Source organism: Nicotiana tabacum, chromosome 20, assembly GCF_000715075.1.
Source record: "Nicotiana tabacum cultivar K326 chromosome 20, ASM71507v2, whole genome shotgun sequence".
Classification (NCBI taxonomy): Eukaryota; Viridiplantae; Streptophyta; class Magnoliopsida; order Solanales; family Solanaceae; genus Nicotiana; species Nicotiana tabacum.
This window is the reverse complement of record NC_134099.1, coordinates 124,065,337-124,087,861: the sequence shown is the minus strand read 5'-3', so window position 1 is coordinate 124,087,861 and position 22,525 is coordinate 124,065,337. Positions and strand designations below refer to the sequence as shown.

The 22,525-nt window shown below is 42.1% G+C and overlaps 1 protein-coding gene across 1 annotated transcript; it reads left to right on the top strand.

The window, feature by feature from the left end:
• Positions 1 to 13,659: 13,659 nt before the first annotated feature.
• On the top strand, positions 13,660 to 14,463 carry LOC142174526 (uncharacterized). Its single transcript, XM_075240336.1, has 2 exons — positions 13,660 to 14,028; positions 14,437 to 14,463. Exons 1-2 carry the CDS (start codon positions 13,660 to 13,662, stop codon positions 14,461 to 14,463), a joined length of 396 nt encoding a protein of 131 aa, XP_075096437.1.
• Positions 14,464 to 22,525: the final 8,062 nt, after the last annotated feature.

Genomic DNA, 22,525 nt, shown 5'->3' with positions numbered 1-22,525 from the left:
AGGAACACCTAGAGATGGCGAGGAGGTACTGCAGTTGGAGCGAGGGGGTAACACTGCAGGTCCTTTCCACTGATGGGTTCTTGAGCATGTACCTATACCCTTTCGCATTTGTCCCCCCTAATAAGGTTGTGCTTGATTTTTGCTTGAAGTATCGGGTTACCCTGGCACAGATTCATCCGTCATTTTGGCGAATGGTGCTAACGATAAGATTCCTTGCGGAGAAGGTCGGGCTTGAATTCACGCTTAACCACCTTATTAGGCAATACTGGCCCTTTCATCATCGAGGCTTGCTAACTCTGAGGTGTCGTTCTTCCATGCCCTTCGTTGTTGATGACGAGGACAACGGGTATCGAGAGTGGGCCAGTTGGTTTATCCGGGTTCGGACGATCGATATTATCCCTTTAGAGTTCTTGCCATTTATCGAAGGGTGGAATTATGCACGTGAGTGAGGCGTTTGGCGCTTTTTCAGATTCCGCATGTAGCGAAAATCAATTCAATAATAATGTTGTTTTCCTTGTTGCAGCAACTTCGTGGATGTCGGGTGAGGTTTATGACCTGCCCGACTGGGTCCGAAGGCTGGTGACCCATTCATCTTGTGACGAGCGCAGATGGCGAGTTGTACTCCGTACGGGATGGGGAGCGCAATACCAAGGTTTGCGCGTATGCTGCCTTTCCCTTTCCTTGGTATACCCGAGGTAACCCTTTCCCCTTCCATTTCTGCCATTTACAGATATCAGTCGATTCCCTTGGATGGGGCAATGTTCTTCCGGAGAGGGGAAGGAGTCATTGGCTTTCGGGCCGAGGGGCGATGGTGGTAAGAGAGATCGGCACCCGCGGTGTGACGGAGCATTAAGTGGCACTGGTCGGGCTCACATTTCTGAGGAAAGGGCATCGCTCAAGTCTTCTGCTCCCGGAGTGCCTGATTCCCGGCCGACAATTCCTTTGAGCGAATATGATGTGCCCGGGGTCGTTTCTTCTGGGGCCTTAAGGGCAGGATCAACAAGAGTGTTTTCTGACTTCAAAAATGTCCATCGGCTTCACTTTGTGGTGAGTTTTATGTACAGTTTCCCTGTATCCTGTGTCCTCCTCCCTCTATTGAATCTTTCTCGTGCAGGGCTGTCATGGGCTTAGGTCTGAGCTATTTTGTCAAGGTGCCAAGCTTCAGAAAATTCTGGGTGAGGGCGAATATCTTAGGCTCCTTAGTGAGGAGAAGGATATTGAGCTGCAGCATTGGCGATATGAGACGTACCGGAGCTCAAACTATGAGAGCTATTAGGTGCAACAGGTAACTTCCTGTAGTGCGTGCTTCACTCCTTTCTAACCTTAAGGTTAATTCCCTTTTGTCGTATCAGTAGCAGAAAAAAGCGGAGGACTTGGAGTACCTCAGGGGCGACATCAATCATGTCAGAGTTGCTTGCGAGGAGCTAAGGGCTCAGGTGCAGGCTCGAGCTTTAGAGGAGATGAGCATCTCGGCTAAGGTCCCTGCCTTCGAGGCCCAACTCAGCTTGACTCATGACAATGCCAAAGTTCAAGTAGATATGATTGGGAAACTTGAATATGATCTCTCGAAGGTCAGAGTCGAGATAATCGATGCCCGGGCAGAAGCGACATTAAGCCGAAACAAGGCTGATCGTGAGATGGAAATTCGTATGAAAGATGTTGTTGATGCCCAAGCTAAACTGAAGTGAGCCCTCGACTGGGAGAAGAGGATCGAGGAATATATTCATTGTAGATCTCGGGAAAGGTACTCGAGGAGGTCGGTGCAATGGGATTCATTCTCTCGAAGGAATTAGCTCACGCAAGGGCGGAAAAGCGTGACGCTCGGTCACTTCTTGTTGACGTTGCGGAGGGCGAATTTGATAAGTTGTAGCTCTTTAACGTAGAGTGTAGATTTTATCATTCTATCGCTTTGTCTCTGATATACGTAGGACATGCCCGTAGATGGAGGATGTGCCTTTCCGCGTGTGTAATAAATAAGAAAGAATTTGAAGCTTTATTTCTTCTTTACCTCTAAATTTTTTTTGTTGTTGCTTTCGAACGGTCAGGGCAGTTTTTGTGTTTGGCGAGGTCCTCATAGGTCTAGAATGGATCGGACAGATCTGGGGGCTCTTAAGTGCACTCCTTGACGCAAGCAGGTGTTGGGGCCGTTGTGCCGGGCCTGACCATTTAGGCTTAGTCTTCGAGTCGAATTGTGACTCGTGCTTCAATTGACCCTCATTCTCTTTCCTGCGCGAACAGATGATGATGTCTTTTGTGCTTTGGGTTGAAGTGACCTTATGGGCGCTTGGTCCGGAGGTTTACTCGGTTGGTGACAGTGACATTCATGCCGCGCCCTTAGGTATATTGCAGCTTTTGGGTCCAGTCTCTAAGTCACATTGCGATTCGTGCTGTAATCGACCCATAAATTTGCATGATTCTCTGGCTGGCGATAGTGGCATTTATGTCGTGCCCTTGTTCATATTGTAGTATTTTGGGCTAGTCTCCGAGTCGCGTTGCGATTCGAGCTATGATCGACCCATAAATTTCCCTAATTCTTTGGCCGGCGATAGCGACACTTATGTCGTTTGGTTGTTGAGACCTTTCAGTATATGGCCCATAGGCTTTGCATAGTTAACTATTTTGGATCCGGCCTCCAAATCGGGTTACTATTCGAGCTCATTTTAATCCTCAAGTAGTCAAGATTTTTAGCGGGCGACAATGGCTCTTACGCTATTTTGTCGTAGAGACCTTTCAACATGAGGCCCATAGGCTTGCTTAGCTGGTGACAATGACCCTTACACTATTTTTTCCCGTGGGCTTTTTTTAGGCTTTGTTTCCGCTTGTTAAGGTATTTTTATAGTATTTTTGCCTGACCCGTCATCGGTTCTAGAGGAACCTCGATTTCAAGTCGTTGTCAGCAATGTTTCGAACACCTTGTAAGGTTCAAAGCTCGTAGGTCGAGTAGATCGACGCTCTTGCGATTTGGAGCCGACATGGTCGGAGCTCATTTTTGCCTGTTGAGGGAAGCTTGTTTTAACCGATTTTTTCTGAAGTTTATTCGGAGTAGTGGCCTGCGATTATTTAGCAACATTTGGGCATCCCCGAGTCGTATTATTTTGGATATATCAGCCGTTTTGACCGCAGTCATATGCATTTGGCCGTAGCCGTTTTTGATCCCTAGTGATAGTTTAGGCATCTACATCGAGGGTATGCCCTTTAGGGATTCTCACAAATGCGATGTATAGTCAAAACTTTGGGATTTTCATGCCTGTTGAGGTCTTACAGTTTGTCTTGCCTGTTGAGGTCTTACAGTTTGTCATGCCTATTGAGGTCTTGCAGTTTATCATGCCTATTGAGGTCTTACAGTTTGTAGAATATATATGGTTACGCCGAGGATGATCGCTAGGGGTCTTACAGTTTTGGGTTTTCTAGTTGTATGGCGATTAACAGTAGTCTCTGAATCATCGAGTTTGTTTAAGATTGAATACATCTTCTCGTGAGCTCGGAGTTGCCTTCCAGAGGCTTGATGAGCCCAAAGTTCCGACCCTGGGTCATGCAAGTTGTCGAATCACTAACGCTAAGTCTCCGAGTATATCGGGACTCATTTTATGGAGAAACATTTGCCGCAAGTATGTCGAAATCACCTTTCCCGAAATACGAAATGTCGAAAAGGTATTCTTTATTGCTTGGCGTAAATATATGTTGTAAATACATATTGTCCCGTTGCTGTGAGCTCTACCCGCATGGGTACGGCTCCTCTAATTATCTAATCTGTTTACATGGTTCCGTTTTGGAACTTAGCCTGCCATTTATTGGCCCTTCCGAGGGGATGGTGCCCTTAAGAGGAGGTCATCACACGTCGTCCGATTGTAGAAGAAAGGACCGTGATCTTGTCGGATCCCTTTCTTGGGGGTATGTTGCTCCATTAATAATCTTGATGGCGGGATCTTTAGGTCGGAAACCCGGTCAAGGAAAGAGAGCTCGGTGGGTCCCGCGAAGGCCTCGGATCTCCGAGTGGAGTTTATAATTTCTGAATGCCTCGGTTGACTTCCTACATGTAGGTTAGTAAAAGGAAAGAAACAATCAAAGGAGCAGAGTATTCCTTCCCTGTTGCGGGGTGTGTAGGCGACATTTTTGAGGTCTGGTATCTTCCTGCCATTTCGGGGCGCGAGCCCTAATGCAGCATTCCGCCGCATTCAACCAGGTTTGGCCGAAGTTGCGGTTTTGCTTACCCTTTGGTATCTTCGAGGGCGGAGGCATTGATGCCGACAGTGGGTCATATGGTGAGGGATTTCCTCTCGTCGTGTGTAGCTTTTTGTCGAATGCCTTAGTCCCACCTTTGTCAGGAAGTTTCATCCCTTTGGTGGAGTGGGGTCGAAATTGCCTCTGGGCGGTGTGCTCGTTGCCATCCGAATAAAACGTCTGCGCTTTGCAGGCTCGGCGTTCTAGTCCGAGCTCAAGCGAGCTGTATAGAGGGAGCGACCTTCCTGATTGTTGTGGCGATCGGCATCTGGAATCCACTAAAGATTCGAGGTGTGGGAGTAATTTAGTTCGTTAGTCCGAACTGCCCTATTGTATTTGGCCTGACGCCGTCGGTATAGTTGGTCGAACCACCTGCACTCATGAACACATGCTTTATTTGAAATAGGTTAAATGAGGTAGGGGGTTACCAACGTGTGAATATGAGGCCGAGGCGAAGTCTCGGCATCCCTTTCCTTGGATGTAAGGGTGTCCTTTGGGTATATTCCCCGGACCCGTCTTTTCCTGGCGATGAGTGCTTTCTCTCTGCATTTTATAGATCTTTCATAGGTGTCGCCGCCCTTTTATTGTCGTGGCAATACGTTGTGGCTTGTTAGCTTTGTTTTTCCCGATATCCTTCCTCCCTTGGAGCCGGATTCGAGCCTGACCGCTCGATGATACTTGGTGGCGACCTCTATTGAATAGCATGGTTATCGTTCTTTTTATCCGGTGACTTCGCGCACCCCGTGGTTCCTGTGTTGGGCCATAGTTCTCTTAAAGTGGTCTTAGTCGAATAGGCTTGAGCCTCCTGGCGTTAACGGCTTCGCTTATGATGATCACTATGTTCGGTATGGCAATGCTGAAATCACACTCGACTGGGCGGGGTTTCCCTACCAACTATGCCTTGTTGAATCTGGTTCCATTGGACGTTCCTTGAGGGTGCTATCCTCGGGCCATCTCCCTATTGTTGCGAGGTAGGTTGCATCTCAAGTCATTCCTTCCATTCGCCGCGCATGGATGATACCTTCATCTGCTTTGTATCAGCTTCTTTGTCGGGAGTTTGCTTGGATATACCGACCCCGAGGAGGTTCCTAGAGGGTTGTCCGTGGCCCCGATTCAGGGCTGGTGTAGGGTGTAGGCATCCAATCGGACCTCGGCTGGGTAGCTGATCAGGCTTCGCTCGAAATGTCCAAGAGTCATTGGGCATGCTTCATCGTCCTATCAGGGAATGGGGTACGACTTCTCGTAGTATTTAATTTCTTCTTCATTCAGCCTCAGGTGTATCGGGCCCTCTCTATACTGCTTTTATGGCAATGGTGCACGCTTCCGCAGAGGACCACACTGGTATGGTAAGCGAGTTTGTGATGTCAGGTGCTAGGTAATGGCGCTGCATCACGGTTTCTCTTGAAAGAGTTTCTTCAAACTTCCTCAACGAGACGGGCTCAAACTCATCATCTCGGTTATCGCTTCCTCTGAATGTGCACGCAAAAACGGTGGTGCGCTCTTAGGGATTTGAGGTCTTGTCGCACCTAGGGAGTTCCGGCGTTCCGGGTTTCTATGAAGTGAGTTCCGGGACTGTTCCCTCGAGAGATGATTGCTGTAGGAGCTTCCATGAACCCGATTCGATCCTTTCGAAAAGATTCTCAAGCATCCTCACTCCGGTGGAATCAGTTACTGACCCGTCGTTACTTTATCTCTCGGGTACTAGCTCATCGTATGGAGACGTCTCCGGCGCTACTGCGTTGGGGTGCCTGGGAGACTTTGTAGTCGAGCGATAGCTAACGGTCATGCCTGCAATATTTCAAAAATAACATGAAGACTAACTTCATGTTCTACCCGGGTCGGGGTTTTTTGTGCTTCCAGTTCGTTGACTTGTTGTGCCTGAAATCAAAGGATCTTGGACAAAAAATGAGTGTGAAAGATAATATGCGTTTGTGTGACGAAACCAGCAAGAAAATAATCACTATTATTTTTTGCCCTACGGTGGGCGCCAAACTGTTTACCGTGAAAGTAGTAACAATAATTAAATTTGTAAATGGGATTCTTAAAATACGTGATATATTACCGAGTTAGTTGTTAAAGCAGTAATGCTAAGAACGTGAAGTGTAATGATAAAATGCGAGCTAAGACGGGGCAGTAATCAAACCAAAGGGGCCTGTTGCTCGGGTGTAGAGATGGTAGACGAGACCTCGGGGTCGGCGTTGGTATTGTTCTCGAACTATTAGGGATAGCCGGGAATGGGATAATAGTTAAAGGTATAATTAGATAGGGCTCTTTCAGCCAATATTAAGCTATAGAATGAAGAACAGATAAGAGGATGATAAATGCCAAAGCGATCTCGGACCAGTGAGAATGAACCACTTAGAAGAAATGAGAGAGAGATATTATTGCACTTGTGGATAAATGGAGCAACATCAGCCCCTTACAAGGTGGGGCGAGTCCCCTTTATACAGAAGGGGAGACTCTGCTACAAGTATGTGGGGATTATTACAAACTACGATGATGGGATGGCTTGACATGATGCTTCAGCATAGGCTCTAGATAGGCCGGGCCTGTCAGACGTAGCCATGTGCCTAGAGGGCTTCCTCCTTTATCCTGGCTTCGTTCTTTGTTTTCTCCAACTTGGGCTTTGACGAGTCCTTAGGTCGAGAATTCGGTCGCAACCTCCTGCCCTCGGGGTCCCGGGGCATTCTCCCAAAATGTCTCGACATCAAGAAATCAAGTCTTCTGATTTCTCCACATACAAAGGAATAATCCAAAAGGAGTCAACTGCGTCATGCCGCGATATTAAATCAAGCTCTTCTTGGGAGGCAACCCGGTTGCCCAGTCATAAGTCCACCACATAACACTTATGCGATCTCATATTGTGTTGTGCAATGAACTTATGTGCCGCATATCTGCCAGGTATAAACCCTAACGTACTTAATTCACACACTCATGTTTGAACAAAACAAAGAAAAAAAGAGAGAAGAAGAGAATTCGTAGAATCTACTAAGGACAAAAAAAGGAAAGGATCAAAACAATTCAATACACACAATTTTTATCATTTCAATTTTTGCATCCACGAGTTTCAGGTATGGCTTCTTATTTCTCCTCGCTTCTCGTTACTCTCATTATTCCTTCTTGTTCTCCCTCTTGTGAACCTAACCTAACTAGGAAGCCATGAATATCTGAAGGTGTTTTCTTGTATATGGTCTAATTGGGCTAAATTTGTGACTTGCATGATAGTACAGTATGTGCATATGATTTTCTTTGGTGAGAAGTGGATTAATAAATTGTGTGTGTTATTGTTGATGAACCAAAAAGGGGGAAGTCTGAGTACCCCTCTCTCTTGTGAAATTGAAAAATGGGCTTTAGATTTCTAAATGGGTGGCAATAGGAACCCACATGATTTGGGGAAGGTATAATTTTTGTGATGAAGATGACTTCTGCGAGCTGCATAATCTCTTTGCGGTTCGCACAATCATTGCATATGACCCCTGAATTGCCATAAAGAATAACGGGTTTTGCAATCGCAAACCTTTATGTGGTCCGCATATGTGTCGTAGAGTGAGGCAGACCATCAGGCTATCCAACCTTCCAAAATGCGGTCGCTTTGTGATCATATAACCACTTATGTAGTTGGTTTTGCGATCGCATAACTCCTGATAACTTTCTGCTTCTGCACATATGCGATGGTTATACGGTCCGCATACTTGATATGCGATCACATAACCCATCACATAGTGGGCTTATTTTTTTGTTCTTCTTCTTTTGCCTCTAATGAATTTCCATGAGCTATTTCACTCACTCCTACAATGTTTCATCAACAAGAATGGCACCAAAGAAGTCCAATCCAATGCAATTGTCATCTAGTCGTAGACAGAAAAGGGCTACATGTCCTAGCCAACAAGCAACACAAGAAAAACTTTAGTGTGCTCATGCACTCCGCATTACTATGGAGCACTCCTCCCAGTCTGAAGAGGAGGAGTCACAAAGTGACCTTGGACTTTCTGTTGATCTACAGGCTGAGGCACAAAGGAAGCTGGGGGAGGATTTTAACCTCCAGTTTAAGGTCAAGGGCTCCATAGATCTATACAAAGCTAGGCTTTACCAGCTCTGTCCAAGATGGGTCTACTTGCTCAGCATGCCAATACTAACGTAGACCGGATAATCAAGAAAATTCCCAACCTCATCCAGCAAGCATTAACCCCTATCCAATCCTCAGTGACTGTTCTTCAGTAGCGACATCAAACTTATGAGGATCGCCTCAAGCACTTTGAAGCGCGTCATGAGATGATTTGAAAGCTGAGCTGCAGAAGATGCAAAGTCTAGAGTTTGACTTGACACCCTTCCTCCCGAAGGAAGGCGAGCAGGGTGCTGACACTTCTATCCCATGATTGGATATTGATTTCACGACCCTGATGACAGCCCCAGAGGCACAACATGTTTAGACCTCCAAGGCTTAAACTCTTCCTGCTCACATTGATGTTCCTTCAGATAAGGAATCAGGAGATACTGAGGAGTCTGATGAGGGGGGGTCAGGAGATGAAGAGACAAATGAAGAGGCACTGGGCGAGGATACTGAGGGTCCTTAAGACAAGGGTAAGCAGGTTGTTGTCTCTACAAGGGCACATAATGAAGAGGAAGTAGTTGTGAAGACAGAAATTGCACATTCGCTAGCAAATATGGTCGCCAAGGCACATCCATCGACCACTCAGCCATCACTGGGCGAGGCTAGCAGCTCCCAGGCCCCAACTCCAGCCTCACAGTAGGTGGATCTTCCTACTATACCCGCACATCAGTTGGAGCCTCTTGCTCCAGCCATGGAGGAGACCACTTAGTCCGAGGTTCCACAAGATGTAGTTTCACTACTAGCAGTCGATCCCATAGCTGCCTCAGATCCTTCAGTTTCCCCGAGCGCCTAGTGTGTCCCAGGGAGTCCCTGATCTTTCTTTTACTTTATATATGCATTGGGGACAATGCATGATCTTTCGTTGGGGGTGGATTAGCTATGATCACGATCTTGTACCCCATGTTTTGTTTAAATATTGTGTTGTACCCCATGTTTGTATATAAACTCTTGTAGTTAGCAATGAATTACCTTTGGTTTTTCTTCACTGGGTTCTTTTCCAAGGGTGTAATAGTGGAATCACGGCAGTAGCATGAAATGTTTTGACTTATTTGTGTTGGCTGTGTAGAACCATGGTAGTAGCATGAAATGTTTTTGACTTATTTGGTGATGACTGTGTAGCTTCAAGCATGTGCTAAATGTTGTAAATATATGATATCCTTCCTTCTTTTGAATCTAATAATAAAAATAAAAATAAAATAATATGTTGGTTAGTCATTCTTGTGAATTTGAGGCTCGCTCTTTGACTTTATGCTTATTCAGAATCTTACATGTTTGAGATGAAAGTTTTGAGTTGCCTTGTGTCGCTTGAGGGCTCAAACTATGTTGAGTTGAACAATCCATGCCTTGTGAGTGAGTGACGATTTTTATGAATCATGCAAATGACTAACTTGTGATGTCTAGAACTTGTCCGGTTGGTTTCTTAGTGCGACTCTCATGTTAATGATTGGATGTTGAAATGATCTTAGGCTCTCCTTGTTACTACTAGCTAGTTTTTCCTAAATTGACCTCCCTGGTACATTAGTTACCCTAATTACCCCCTTCGAGCCTTTAACCTTTCATTCGCTACCACATTACAAACCTTTACCGCTTCTGTGAAGTAATTCCTTCTTTTGAACCCATCCCTCCTTGAACGTGTGAGATTAAGGTTAAAAGCCTAAGTTGGGGGTGCCATTATAAAGTGGAAATTGGCAAAGTTTGCTACTGTTGATAACTAGGGATTGTAGTCTATTTTATGCTCCTTTTTGCTTGAGTTTTGGACTAAAATGTGCATAAGTATTCCCAAAAGCTAACTGGTGGTGCTTGTTTGCAGTGTTGGGTCAAAAGGATACAAGGATGTCATAACCAACTCAAAAAGGAGTGAAACTTGCACAAGTTCAAAGCCAAGTCAAGCAGTGCTACAACGGAAAATACATCGCTACCGCAGAATAACCACCGCTCCTTTTATCGCGATCCGTGATAGCAAGGGTCAGAGAGATACAATTTGAGGCATTCCAAGTTACCGCGGTCCATGGTGATTTTATGCGACTGCAGTAACCCTACTGTGACAACATTCCTTTTACTATGGTCCGCGGAGAAGAGATTCAGAGAGCCTGGAGTCTGAGCTAAAGCTAAAGACCGCAGTCCACGGTTGATTTACCATAGCCGCGGTAGCCTCACTGCTACAGGGGTCCATTTTCTGCTGTCAGCGGTACCTCCGTCAGGGGCATTTTTGTCCATAAAATTTGGATGTGTATAAATACTACCTTTTCAGATTTTTAGGCCATCTTATGTTAGCTGAGCACGTGAACGGTGACTTTTACCTATTTTGAGTAATTTGGTAGCTTACTTAGCAATTAATATTAGTCTCTTATCTTGTAATTACAATTTATAGATTATTCTTCATCTCAATTTATGATTTCTTCTTCAATTATGAGTAGTTAAACCCATTAGCTAGGGTTGTGGCTCAACCCTAGTGTGGGTATTTAGTGGGTCTTTTATTTTAGGGCTTAGATATTTATTGGTGATTGTTATTTGGCCTGATTTATGCTTTCTATGTTGAATTAGTGGTTGCAAACACTAATTTGTGCCTTTTTGACTTAGGGTCTTCTTGAGAAAGAGAGACTAAGTCTAGAAATTTCAGCCCAACAAGGAATTGGGGTGTATTCAAGAGATTGATAGCCCCAATTAAAGGGTTAAATCTAGAGATAGTAATACCCGACTTGAGCCAACATTGCTTTCACAAATTAAATACCCAATTGGTCTAGAGAAAGTCAATTAGGGCAAAGTCACTCTTACTACCGAGAGGCGTAGAGTGAGTAGCTTCGTGCATTGGCTATATCACGATCCCAACTATAACATTATTGCCTTATGTTCTATATCCCGTTAAATTCTCACCTAGGAGTAAGTCACTTCCCCAATGCCTCTTTACCCATTTAGAAAACCCTACAAACATATTTACTTAGCTTAATTTCGCACATCATTAGTATAAAATTAGAAGTAACAAATAAATAAGAATGATTGGAAGTGTAATCAAGAGCACTACACACTGTTAGATTAGATAGGAATCCAACTCCAAACATTGTATTAGCTCCTTGTGTATTCAATCCCGACCTTCTCGGGTAAAAGCTACATTGACCTCTCTTGCCACTCTATAGTGGTGTAGGGTTGGACCCGAACACTTTTCGGCGCCATTGCCGGGGAGCTAACGATTTTGGCTATCTATCTAAATAGTTTTGTGTCTTGTTTTTCTTTCCTTCTGTAATACTAATTTTTGTGTGTTGCCAATTCAGGTACAAAATGGCGAACAATAACATTGACCCTCTTGGAAACGTGATCTCGGGGGAGGAGATTGATGATAATGGTGATGACGGGGTGCGTCTAGTACCTCAAGAACAAAGACGGGGCTGCCACACCAACAAAAATATTCCAGAACCTCCCCCACCTCCTCCAAGAGTGGCTCATTGGGTGCTTCCAAACCCCGGATCCGGGCGGGCAATTTCCAAATTACAAGTGTGATGTTGACCTTATTAGAGCAGCAAGGGTATTTCACTGGTGCTCCCCATGAGAATGCATATAAACATCTTAAAGGCTTCGTGGATACCTGTTGGGGAGGTAAACAAACAAATATGTCAGAGGATGCAATGCGGTTGAGATTATTCCCTTTCTCACTTAGAGGGAATGCTTTGGACTGGCTCGAAAGGCTTCCCAACCATTCCATCATTACGTGGGATGAGTTGGCGGACAAGTTTATAGCAAAGTTTTTCTCGCCAGGGCATATGACAACTTTGAGAGATGAGATTTTGGCCTTCACACAGGAACTTAATGAACCACTTCATGAGATCTGGGAGAGATATCGGACAATGGTGAAAGAATGTCCGAACAATGACATGACCGAGGCAATGATTCAGCAGACATTCTACTATGGCATTAACACGACAAATCAGTGTGTAGTGAACCAGCTAGCAGGGGGAAATTTTATGAGCACACCTTACAATAAGGCGTGTGAGATATTGGATGAGACGGCAGATACTTCCTCAGCTTGGAAAAGTCGATCCAATGTGCCTCAGGGTGACCCCACTATCATCCACTTACACAAAGAGCTCCATGATCATGGCCAGGCAATAACAGAGTTAACTACAACAATGAACCAGTTGGCAAAAGCTCAATTGCAACAAGTTCAAGCTCCTAGACAAGTAAATGCTATGGAAGGTGTCAATATGTGAGTCAACAAGAGAAGACAAAGATGTCAACAAGGTCAAGGTAGTCCAGATCAATATGACCACAGTAGTGTTGGTTTCAATCAAGATGAGGGCTATGATGAGTAAAACAAAGAAGTGCAGTAGGTGAACAATTATCAAGGACAAAGGGGCAATTCTTCTAACCAATAACAACAATGGAGATCCTAAAGAAATCCGGGAAATCAATACCAACAAGGCAATAGCAACTAGGGGAACAACAATCAAAATTGGGGAAACCAGAACAATCAGGGCAACTGGAGTGGCAACAACAACAATTGGGGAGGAACCAACAACTAAGGGGGTTAGAATAATGGCAACCAAGGGAACCAGGGGAGAGGATTTCAAAGGCCTCTGATGTATCAACAACCAAACAACCCGCCTCCATTTCCGTCCCAAGGTACTAGCTCATCAAACAATGAGATGGGAAGGATCGAGATGATGTTTGAAAAGATGATGAAAAAGAATGCCGACTTTGATGCCCAGTTGGCATCCCATAATACTTCAATCCAAAACTTGGAGGTGCAACTTGTCCAAATTTCACAATCGTTTACTTTCCCTAAGGGGGATCTATCTAGTGATACGGTAGTAAACTCGAAGGGTGGGAACAATATCGGGCATGCAATGGCGGTGATTACTAGAAGCGGTCGAGGCGGTGATGAGAATGCCTCCAACCAAAAGGAAATTGTGAGTGATGAAGTTGAGGTGCAAGCTGATGATATCTCTTTAGTTTATCAAAATGTGAGTGAAGAGAACTTGAATGCAAAAGTGAGAATTGATGTTTGTGATAATTAGGTAGAGACTCAACATGACGTGAACCCATCTAGGGAACACGTAATAGACATACCAGAAAAGGTAGTGCCCAAGGCTAAGGCTCCCTTGCCAAGGCCTCCTCCACCTTACCCTCAAACGCTTGGGAAGCAAAAGAATGAGAACCAATTTAGAAAATTTATTGACATGATGAAGAGCTTATCAATCAATGTTCCTTTGGTGGAAGCTCTTGAGTAAATGTCGGGTTAAGCCAAGTTCATGAAAGACTTGATGACTAAAAAGAGATCCATGGATTGTGAGACCATCAAAATGACACACCAAGTAAGTGCAATTATGCACTCGATGGCTCCAAAGTTTGAAGATCCCGGTGCTTTCACCATCCCATGTAGTATTGAGAGTGCGGATTTTGCTACGGCATTATGGGATTTGGGTGCAAGTATAAATTTGATGCCTTACTCTGTGTTCAAAACACTGGGTATCGGTCAACAAAGGGCTACTTCAATGAGGTTGCAAATGGTAGATAGAACAATGAAGCGGCTACTTAGTATTATCGATGATGTTCCTGTTCGGGTAGATAAGTTCATTTTGCATGTTGACTTTGTGATATTGGACTGTGAGGTTGATTATGAGGTTCCATTCATATTGGGAAGACCTTTACTTGCAACTGGGAAGGCATTAGATGATATGGAAGCAGTGGAGCTCACCTTCCGGGTGGGTGATGAAAAGGTGGTCTTTCATGTGTGCAAGTCAATGAAGCAGCCCAACAGTACTGAAGTGTGCTCTTTCGTGGATCTTGTCACGGCAGTGATAGTTGATGATACTAGTGCAATGATCAATGTGGAGGACCCTCTAGAAGCGATATTGTTGAACCTTGATGTAAATGAGGATGAAGGCCAGGTAGAGTGTATCAATACTTTACATGGAATGGGCTCTTACTCTTATGAGCCTCGGAAGCTCTCTTTGGATCTTGAGAATAGGAAGACTCCACCAACAAAGCCCTCAATCGAGGAACCTCCCGTGTTGGAGTTGAAGCCATTGCCTCCATACCTCAGGTATGAATTCTTAGGCCCTAGTTCAATATTGCCAGTTATTCTTTCCTCTTGTCTTACTAACATGCAGGTAGATGCCACATTAGTGGTGCTCTAAAAATGGAAAAAGGCAATTGGATGGACTTTTGCTGATATCCGGGGGATAAGCCCCGCCTTTTGCATGCAGAATATTATTCTTTAGGAAGATGCCAAACCCTCCGTGGAACATCAGAGGAGGTTAAATGAGGCAATGTAAGAAGTTGTGAAAAAGGAGGTGATCAAGTGGTTGGATGTAGGGGTTTTGTACCCCATCTCGGATAGTTCTTGGACATCGCCGGTGCAATGTGTGCCGAAGAAGGGTGGTATGACAGTGGTTACCATTGCACATAATGAGTTGACTCCCACCATGACTGTGTAAGGCCCCGAAAAAAGTTTCCAAGAAATTTAAGATTTCGTGGTGCCAAGGTAGGCTAATTATTTTATTTTGTGTGCAAATGAGGATTCATGATATAATGGATATCAATTGTATATGTTAATAAGCGTATAAGTCATATTATAAGTGATTTGGGGTCTAAGGAGAGGCCTAAGTATAAGCCAAGTTGGAAAATTTCATAATAGACTAAAGTTGTAAATGAGTGCGCATAAGACCTAACTTTGGATGATCATATCTCCAGTTACATACAGAGTTGTGTGATGCAAATCCTATCTAATTAAATCTATTTGAGTTTGGTTTCCAACGCATTAAACCGTTCGTCATTCGGAGGTGTATACAAAAAGCTAAGAGCATTTTACTGGGCATGTATCATTAGAGCGGCCTTAGCGCGGCCATTAGCGCGGCCGCGCATATTGCGAAGTATTCAGCCTCCTTAACACAGGGGCTCTAGTAGAAGACCTCTAAATACACCTAATGACGGGAAATTAGAGGATTTAAGTCATTTTTCAAGACTAGGGCATCCTCTCCATCCCCAATCCGACCAAGGCATCCAATTGCACACCTAAAGTGAGTTTTTAAGTGTGTTTTCATGGTGATTTCACTTCTCAATCACTAGTTACAACATGATTTTGATTGGATTTCATAGGATTTCTTCAAAATCTCAAGAACATCCCAAAGTTGTCTTTCAAGATTTGGTCTACAAGAGGTAAACTTTTACCCTTAGACTAACATATATGGAGTTATTATGGAATTATGAGTATGAATCAAGTATTACAACTTATGGTATGGTAATTGGAAGCCATAAATTCCCAATACATGACCATGGTAGGGATTTAAAGGTGATTATTTGATGGAATTTTGTTGGTTGGGTGTAAATGGTTGATCACACATGTGATGTTAGGAGTATAAATTGTTAAAGAATAATGGTGGGATGAATTGTTGGTTAATGTTGATAGTTGGATGAACCAATACTATAGTTATGAGGTGTATAAACCTATACCTACAAGGTGTTTGATAATATGACTAAATGACTTAAGTTATGGAATTTATTACTAATATTGGCCCTATTGAATGTTGTATTGTAGATTGAAGTTACATAAGTGTATTGGATCATTGTAGTATCATTAAAGGGCAAATTTATGGTATGTATGGCTAAAACTCCCTCTTCTTAGAAATTGAGCTCCCATGGTGTCCCCGCATATGTTGTAGATCCGGAATTTGATTTATGTAGTATTCATTATTTAAAAGGATTTGGGTGTTGCAAGAATATATGTGAAAGATGTACCTCAATGTGTTCAATATGCTATTCTTGGTAAATTGGGAATATGTTAAGAATGTGAAGTATATGCTAAATTGCCTAGATTTCAAGTCAAGTTTTAATTTAGATTGTTATACCAAACTATGTGAAATACTCTATGGGTAGAGATGTTTGAAATAAATCAAAATAAATTTGGAAAATAGAGTATGGCCAACGTGTCGAGAACTTGAAATATAATGGTGCCTGGCGATGCCTATGACACGCGAAAATATGAAATACATTATGAAATGAGCCTTGACTTCACTTTCCATAAAAGACTTCAATAATAAAGTGCCCTAAAGGCTTTATACACAATTTATGCCATAAGTGGCTATTTGAAATAATGTCTTGCCTTATGAGTACTTCCAATGTGATCCGAGTTGTTACATACTTCGATGTTAAAATTATATATTGTCATTATTGTAAAAGAGTAATTCAAGAACAATTGGTGTAATTTCTTGCTTATGAATTTGAGGTGTGTTTTTATTGCGGGTTGGTGTATCCCCTCCTTTATTGGTAGAATTCGTTGTGTTTAAAGTTCCATTGTTAATAACTTGAGGTGTATTATTTCTGAAATATTGTATCTGCCCAAGATTCCTGATTCCTCTCATGTGTACTTGACATCTTGAATTGAATGGCTTGTTGTTGAAATTGATATTGATGTGAAATATGTGGAAATGATGTGAAATGTGGGAAAGAAGAGATTGAGTTATGAAATGCGGCCTAGTGCCAAGAATGATGTGAAGAGTTGTGGCCCTAAGTGCCGATGAAATGACATATGTGAAATGAAATGATTAATGAAAAGGGAACAATGCCTTGGTAAGGCGACCTAGCCGATCGGGCCGAGATCGGACTCCGCTCAAGATAGCGGTGGTATTGTGAATGAATTATGGAGAAAGGGAAAATGAGATTGTGATTGAAGTATATGTCTCAAATGACGAGACTTAGCCGATCGGATCGAGATCGGACTCCGCTCAAGTTAGCGGTGGTATTGTGAACAATGTTGAAAAGTATGAAATTCCCCAAACTAAAGGCTATGGAAACATGATGTGAAAATTGTATGATTCTTTTATATTGATAATGATGATCGTTTAAAGCTTTTGAGTTGTACTTATGATTTCCTCATTTTTGCATGATAGTTCTTTCTAATTACACGGTGTTTAGTTACACATACTAGTGTTATTCGATGGCACTAACGTCCCTTTTGCCGGGGGCGCTATGTCTTTAAATGGATGTAGTGTTTTTATAGCAGGCAGTGTTGGTCGTAGCTAGTGCCGCATCATCCTTTCAGCTGAATTGGTGAGCCCCACTTTGTTACGGGGTCCTATTTCATCTGTTTATTATGTACATTGTATTTGAGGTATAGCCGGGGCCTTGTTACCGGTATTTCCATATTACTCTTCAGTTGTATTTAGAGGCTCCGTAGATAGGTTGTGGATAGTGTCAGGTATTGGAATTAGATTGGAAATATTTATGTTTGGCAATGTGGTATAAAACATGTAATATCTTCAAAAATTGTGAACGAAGTTGTTAATTAATTATTTTCAAAGTTTTAATAATGGAGTATATCTCCTCTTTATTCAAGGATGACTTTGGGTAAAATGAAATCTAGCAGGCTTGCTCAGTCGGGTTTACTCAGTTGAGCGCCGCTCACGCTCCACGGTTTTGGGGCGTGACAAACGTGGTATCAGAGCCTAAGGTTTTAAAGTATCCTAGGATGTCTCAGAGCCGTGTCTAGTAGAGTCCTTCTTATCGGCGTGTTGTCGACCACATCTATAAGTTGGAGGCTACTTGGGCATTTAGAAATTTCACCCTTCTTCGATACTCCAGATCTTGCGATATAGCTCAAGATAGGGAGCTAATTTCCTCTCTAAGTCTTATTCTCAAGATTTGTAATCCTGATACCATAATCCGCGAATTTGAAGCATGTAAGGAGGGATTGATCCCACCATTGAGTCCGAGTGGATTGCCCAAGGACTTGTTAGGAGAATGTGTCGAGCCATGGAGGGATTGGTAGAACTTGTTGCTAATGAGAGTACCCTTATTCCTATTAATGTCACTGCACCACCAGATCATGTAGTGTATTAGTATGTTACTAATGTATGTTACGGATATGAAGTCGGGGTGCATCAGTTAAGGCACTGCCCTGCCAATCTAGAGTCACACAGGAAAGTGACCCATTAGTACGTCATTCTGAACGCCACATACTTTTCCTGATTATATACATACACCCTTATTGGGAGCCTACATAATTATGTTCTTAAAATGAATCTAAATCACAAAACATTGCATGCACCTGCTCTTTGATTGAGACGTATTATTCACAAAGTCTCCCGATCACGGTTCTCTTACTTATAGCCTCCTATGGAATCGAGCTCTATAATTATGTTCCTGAATTGAGTTATAACACTATTGATACTTCCCACTTGCTTTTCCTAAATTCTCAACAAGGGACTATTCCTGATGAATTTCTTCCAAAAACGTTTCATTTAAATGGACAAAATCTGCTCACTTGTGCCTATACATGCACCATCATAAAGTTTACCTATCTGGTGTCAAGTTCCATGCAAAGCATCCTAGCATTGTGATCCTTCTCGAGTCACTCTTTTACTCAGTCATGTATATGGCTTATATGGTTTGAACAACCAATCTACTCTCTTGCGAATATCATCATGAAACCTTCTCACTGTCAAGTAACATGAGAGCATGTGTCAACACCTATCATATGAGTGCATATCAATCGAAATGGTCACCATGTGCATAAAGTCTTTCTGAAAATTTAGATCCTCACATCCCCATCACAGGAGGATCTTGTGTCGCCATAACTTTCGTGTCCACTTGAGATATCCCATAGCAAGTAGCTCACTTGGTTTCTAGTATTGTGGTCGCCCCTAATGTGGTCTTGTATTGTAGTCTGGGAGTTAATATAGCAGAACTATGTAGCTCATAACAAATGATTATTTTCTCTTTATACCTGCATAATGTGTTAATTGTATTCCCTAGTTAGTGAATTCATTGTACTAGATCCCAACACTTGTTCGATAACCATGAGAGAACATGCCCTTCTAGGTGTCACTATGACACTTTCTTTTTCATGTCAAAACCCATGGAGAGTTCATCATGAACATCTGCAAACCTTCTATGATTATTTTGCACTGTCTCATTGAGTTTGGTTGTCTTTACACCATCGACTTCTAGAATCATTGACTATATCGTTGTCATGTGCGGGGCGTTTTGCTACCCTTGGTATTCCACCTTTCTGGGTGGGTAGAAGTGTTATTTATCTTTCTCCCAGAGTATCATGTTAGCCATTAGAACCCCTCTAACCAATACATGATTTCGTCCCAATATTAAGATGCCCTAGCTATGTGATTTCACTCGTGAAAGGTTGAGATTAGATGCCTTTAGATTTTTGCACATATCATGAATATATTGATTTGGAAGGCAAGTTATTGTATATTTACTTCTCTCATATAGTATCAATTATCATGAAGGGTTAAGCTGTTTGAAGTATGATAATCTCATAAGTGTTCAACTTCTTTTCATCCTCATAGGCTTGTGGCATTTATCCCTTGTTTCAGTTAACGTTAAGAGTGTAATTCAACTTCATGTGTTTTGAAACCCATATCGCATTTAAGGTGCCAGAATATTCTCATTCTTGATAACTGGATTTTCCCTACACTCCAGGAGGTGACTCGGTCACGTACTTGAACATTCCTCCTTAATGGTTCCTATTGGAAATGTACGAGTTACCCCTATGCTTTAATTGTCTAATAGTTGATGTCATCACAATGATTAACCATATCGGCATCATTAATAGAAATCCTCGTGTCTCTTAGCATGTAACCTCATGAAATACTCTGCTCAGTGCCTAAATGGATTCTTGAATAATTCCAGCCCAATCTTGAACTCCGCTGCTCCTTATTGTATTAGATCTATTGGGTATTGAAGGTTCAAACATGTCAAAGAGGAAGTTTCCCCATGTAATCCCATATATTCGATAGGTAATTTTACCGTCTGTTTATGATAGCACATCTTAGAGTAATTGTGGAAGCCATTAAAGGTTTAGCATGGGCGTTCGTGTAGAGATTTAGAGTTTAGGAAGGTGAACGAGTTATTCTTAATACTTTCCCTTAAAGATGTTATGCGAGTTGATAATGAAGGTTGCCTAAGTGTAGTTCACATTGGGACGTGCTAGGAGTATGATGTTTACCATCATTGTTCTACATGTATTATGTGTTTTCATATGTCTATGCCTAAGAAGGTAGTTGGAGACCTATTGTGTATTATCCTGGTAGAAACTATTGAACATGAAGTTAATGGATAGTTAGCTTATGCGAGGTATCTAGTTGTCATCCTTGTTAGATAATTTTGGAGGTTGGGATTGTTTTTTCGAATGGGTTGTGGTAAAGCTTGTAAGTCGAGGAGGCCACCTTGAAGGCCGAAAGTATCGTGGAAAGATTCGCTTGATTGTGTAATAATTAGTTTTGGTTGGAAAGGTACCTTGTAGGTGATATGATTTAAAATGTGAAGTCCATGTCCAGGTATCATCATGATAATGTAGATGTGTTTTTAGGATGGTTTTGGTGTTTCTCTGACAGGTGGATAGGCCTAGTTACAAAGGAAACTCTGGCGAAATTTTCGGAAATTTATGGAGTTAGCCAAATTCGGGGTTGTTGATATATTTCATGATGTGAACAAGCTGAAGTTACATAAGGATGGCTAATGAATGAACCTCGATCCTCATTTGAGGACGAATGATCCTAAGGGGGGGGGGAGAATGTAAGGCCCCGGAAATTTTTTTGCAAGAAATTTAAGATTTCGTGGTGCCAAGATAGGCTAATTATTTTATTTTGTGTGAAAATGAAGATTCATGAAATGATGGATATCAATTGGATATGTTAATAAGCGTATAAGTCATATTATAAGTGATTTGGGGTCTAAGGAGAGACCTAAGTCTAAGCCAAGTTGGAAAATTTTATAATAGACTAATGTTGTAAATGATTTCGCACAAGACCTCACTTTGGACGATCATATCTCCAGATATATAAGGAGTTATGTGATGCACAACCTATACAATTAAAGCCGTTTGAGTCTAGTTTCCAACTCCTTAAACCGTTTGTCATTTGGAGGTGTATACAGAAAGTTACGACCATTTTACTGGGCATGAGTCATTAGCACGGCCTTAGAGCGGCCATTAGCGCGGCCGCGCATAATGCGAAGTATTCTGCCTCCTTAGCGCGGGCGCGCTAGTAGCAGACCTCTAAATACACCTAAGGACTTGAAATTAGAGGATTTAAGTCATTTTCAAGACTATGGCATCCTCTCCATCCCCAATCCGACCAAGGCATCCAATTGCACACCTAAGGTGAGTTTTAAAGTGTGTTTTCATGGTGATTTCACTTCTCAATCACTAGTTACAACATGATTTTGGTTGAATTTCATAGGATTTCTTCAAAATCTCAAGAACACCCCAAAGTTGTCTTTCAAGATTTGGTCTACAAGAGGTAAACCTTTACCCTTAGACTTACATATATGGAGTTATTATGGAATTATGAGTATGAATCAAGTATTACAACTTATGGAATGGTGATTGGAAGCCATAAATTCCCAATTTAATAACATGACCATGGTAAGGATTTAAAGGTAATTATTTGATGGAATTTTGTTGGTTGGGTGTGAATGGTTGATCACACATGTGATGTTAGGAGTATAAATTGTTAAAGAATAATGGTGGGATGAATTGTTGGTTAATAGTGATAGTTGGATGAACCAATACTATAGTTATGAGGTGTATAGACCTATACCTACAAGGTGTTTGATAATATGCCTAAATGGCTTAAGTTATGGAACTTATTACTAATATTGGCCCTATTGAATATTGTATTGTACATTGAAGTTACATAAGTGTATTGGATCATTGTAGTATCATTAAGGGGCAAATTTCAGGTATATATGGCTAAAACTCCCTCTTCTTAGAAATTGAGCTCCCATGGTATCCCCGCATATGTTGTAAGTCCGGAATTTGATTTATGTAGTATTCATTATTTCAAAGGATTTGGGTGTTGCAAGAATATATGTGAAAGATGTACCTCAATGTGTTCAATATGCTATTCTTGGTAAATTGGGGATATGTGAAGAATGTGAAGTATATGCTAAATTGCCTAGATTTCAAGTCAAGTTTAAATTGAGATTGTTATACCAAACTATGTGAAATCCTCTATGGGTAGAGATGTTTGAAATAAATCAAATTAAATTTGGGAAATAGAGTATGGCCAACGTGCTGGGAACTTGAAATATAATGGTGCCTGGCGATGCCTATGACAAGCGAAAATATGAAGTAGATTATGAAATGAGCCTGGACTTCACATTCCATAAATGACTTCAATAATAAAGTGCCCTAAAGGCTTTATACACAATTTATGCCATAAGTGGCTATTTGAGATAATG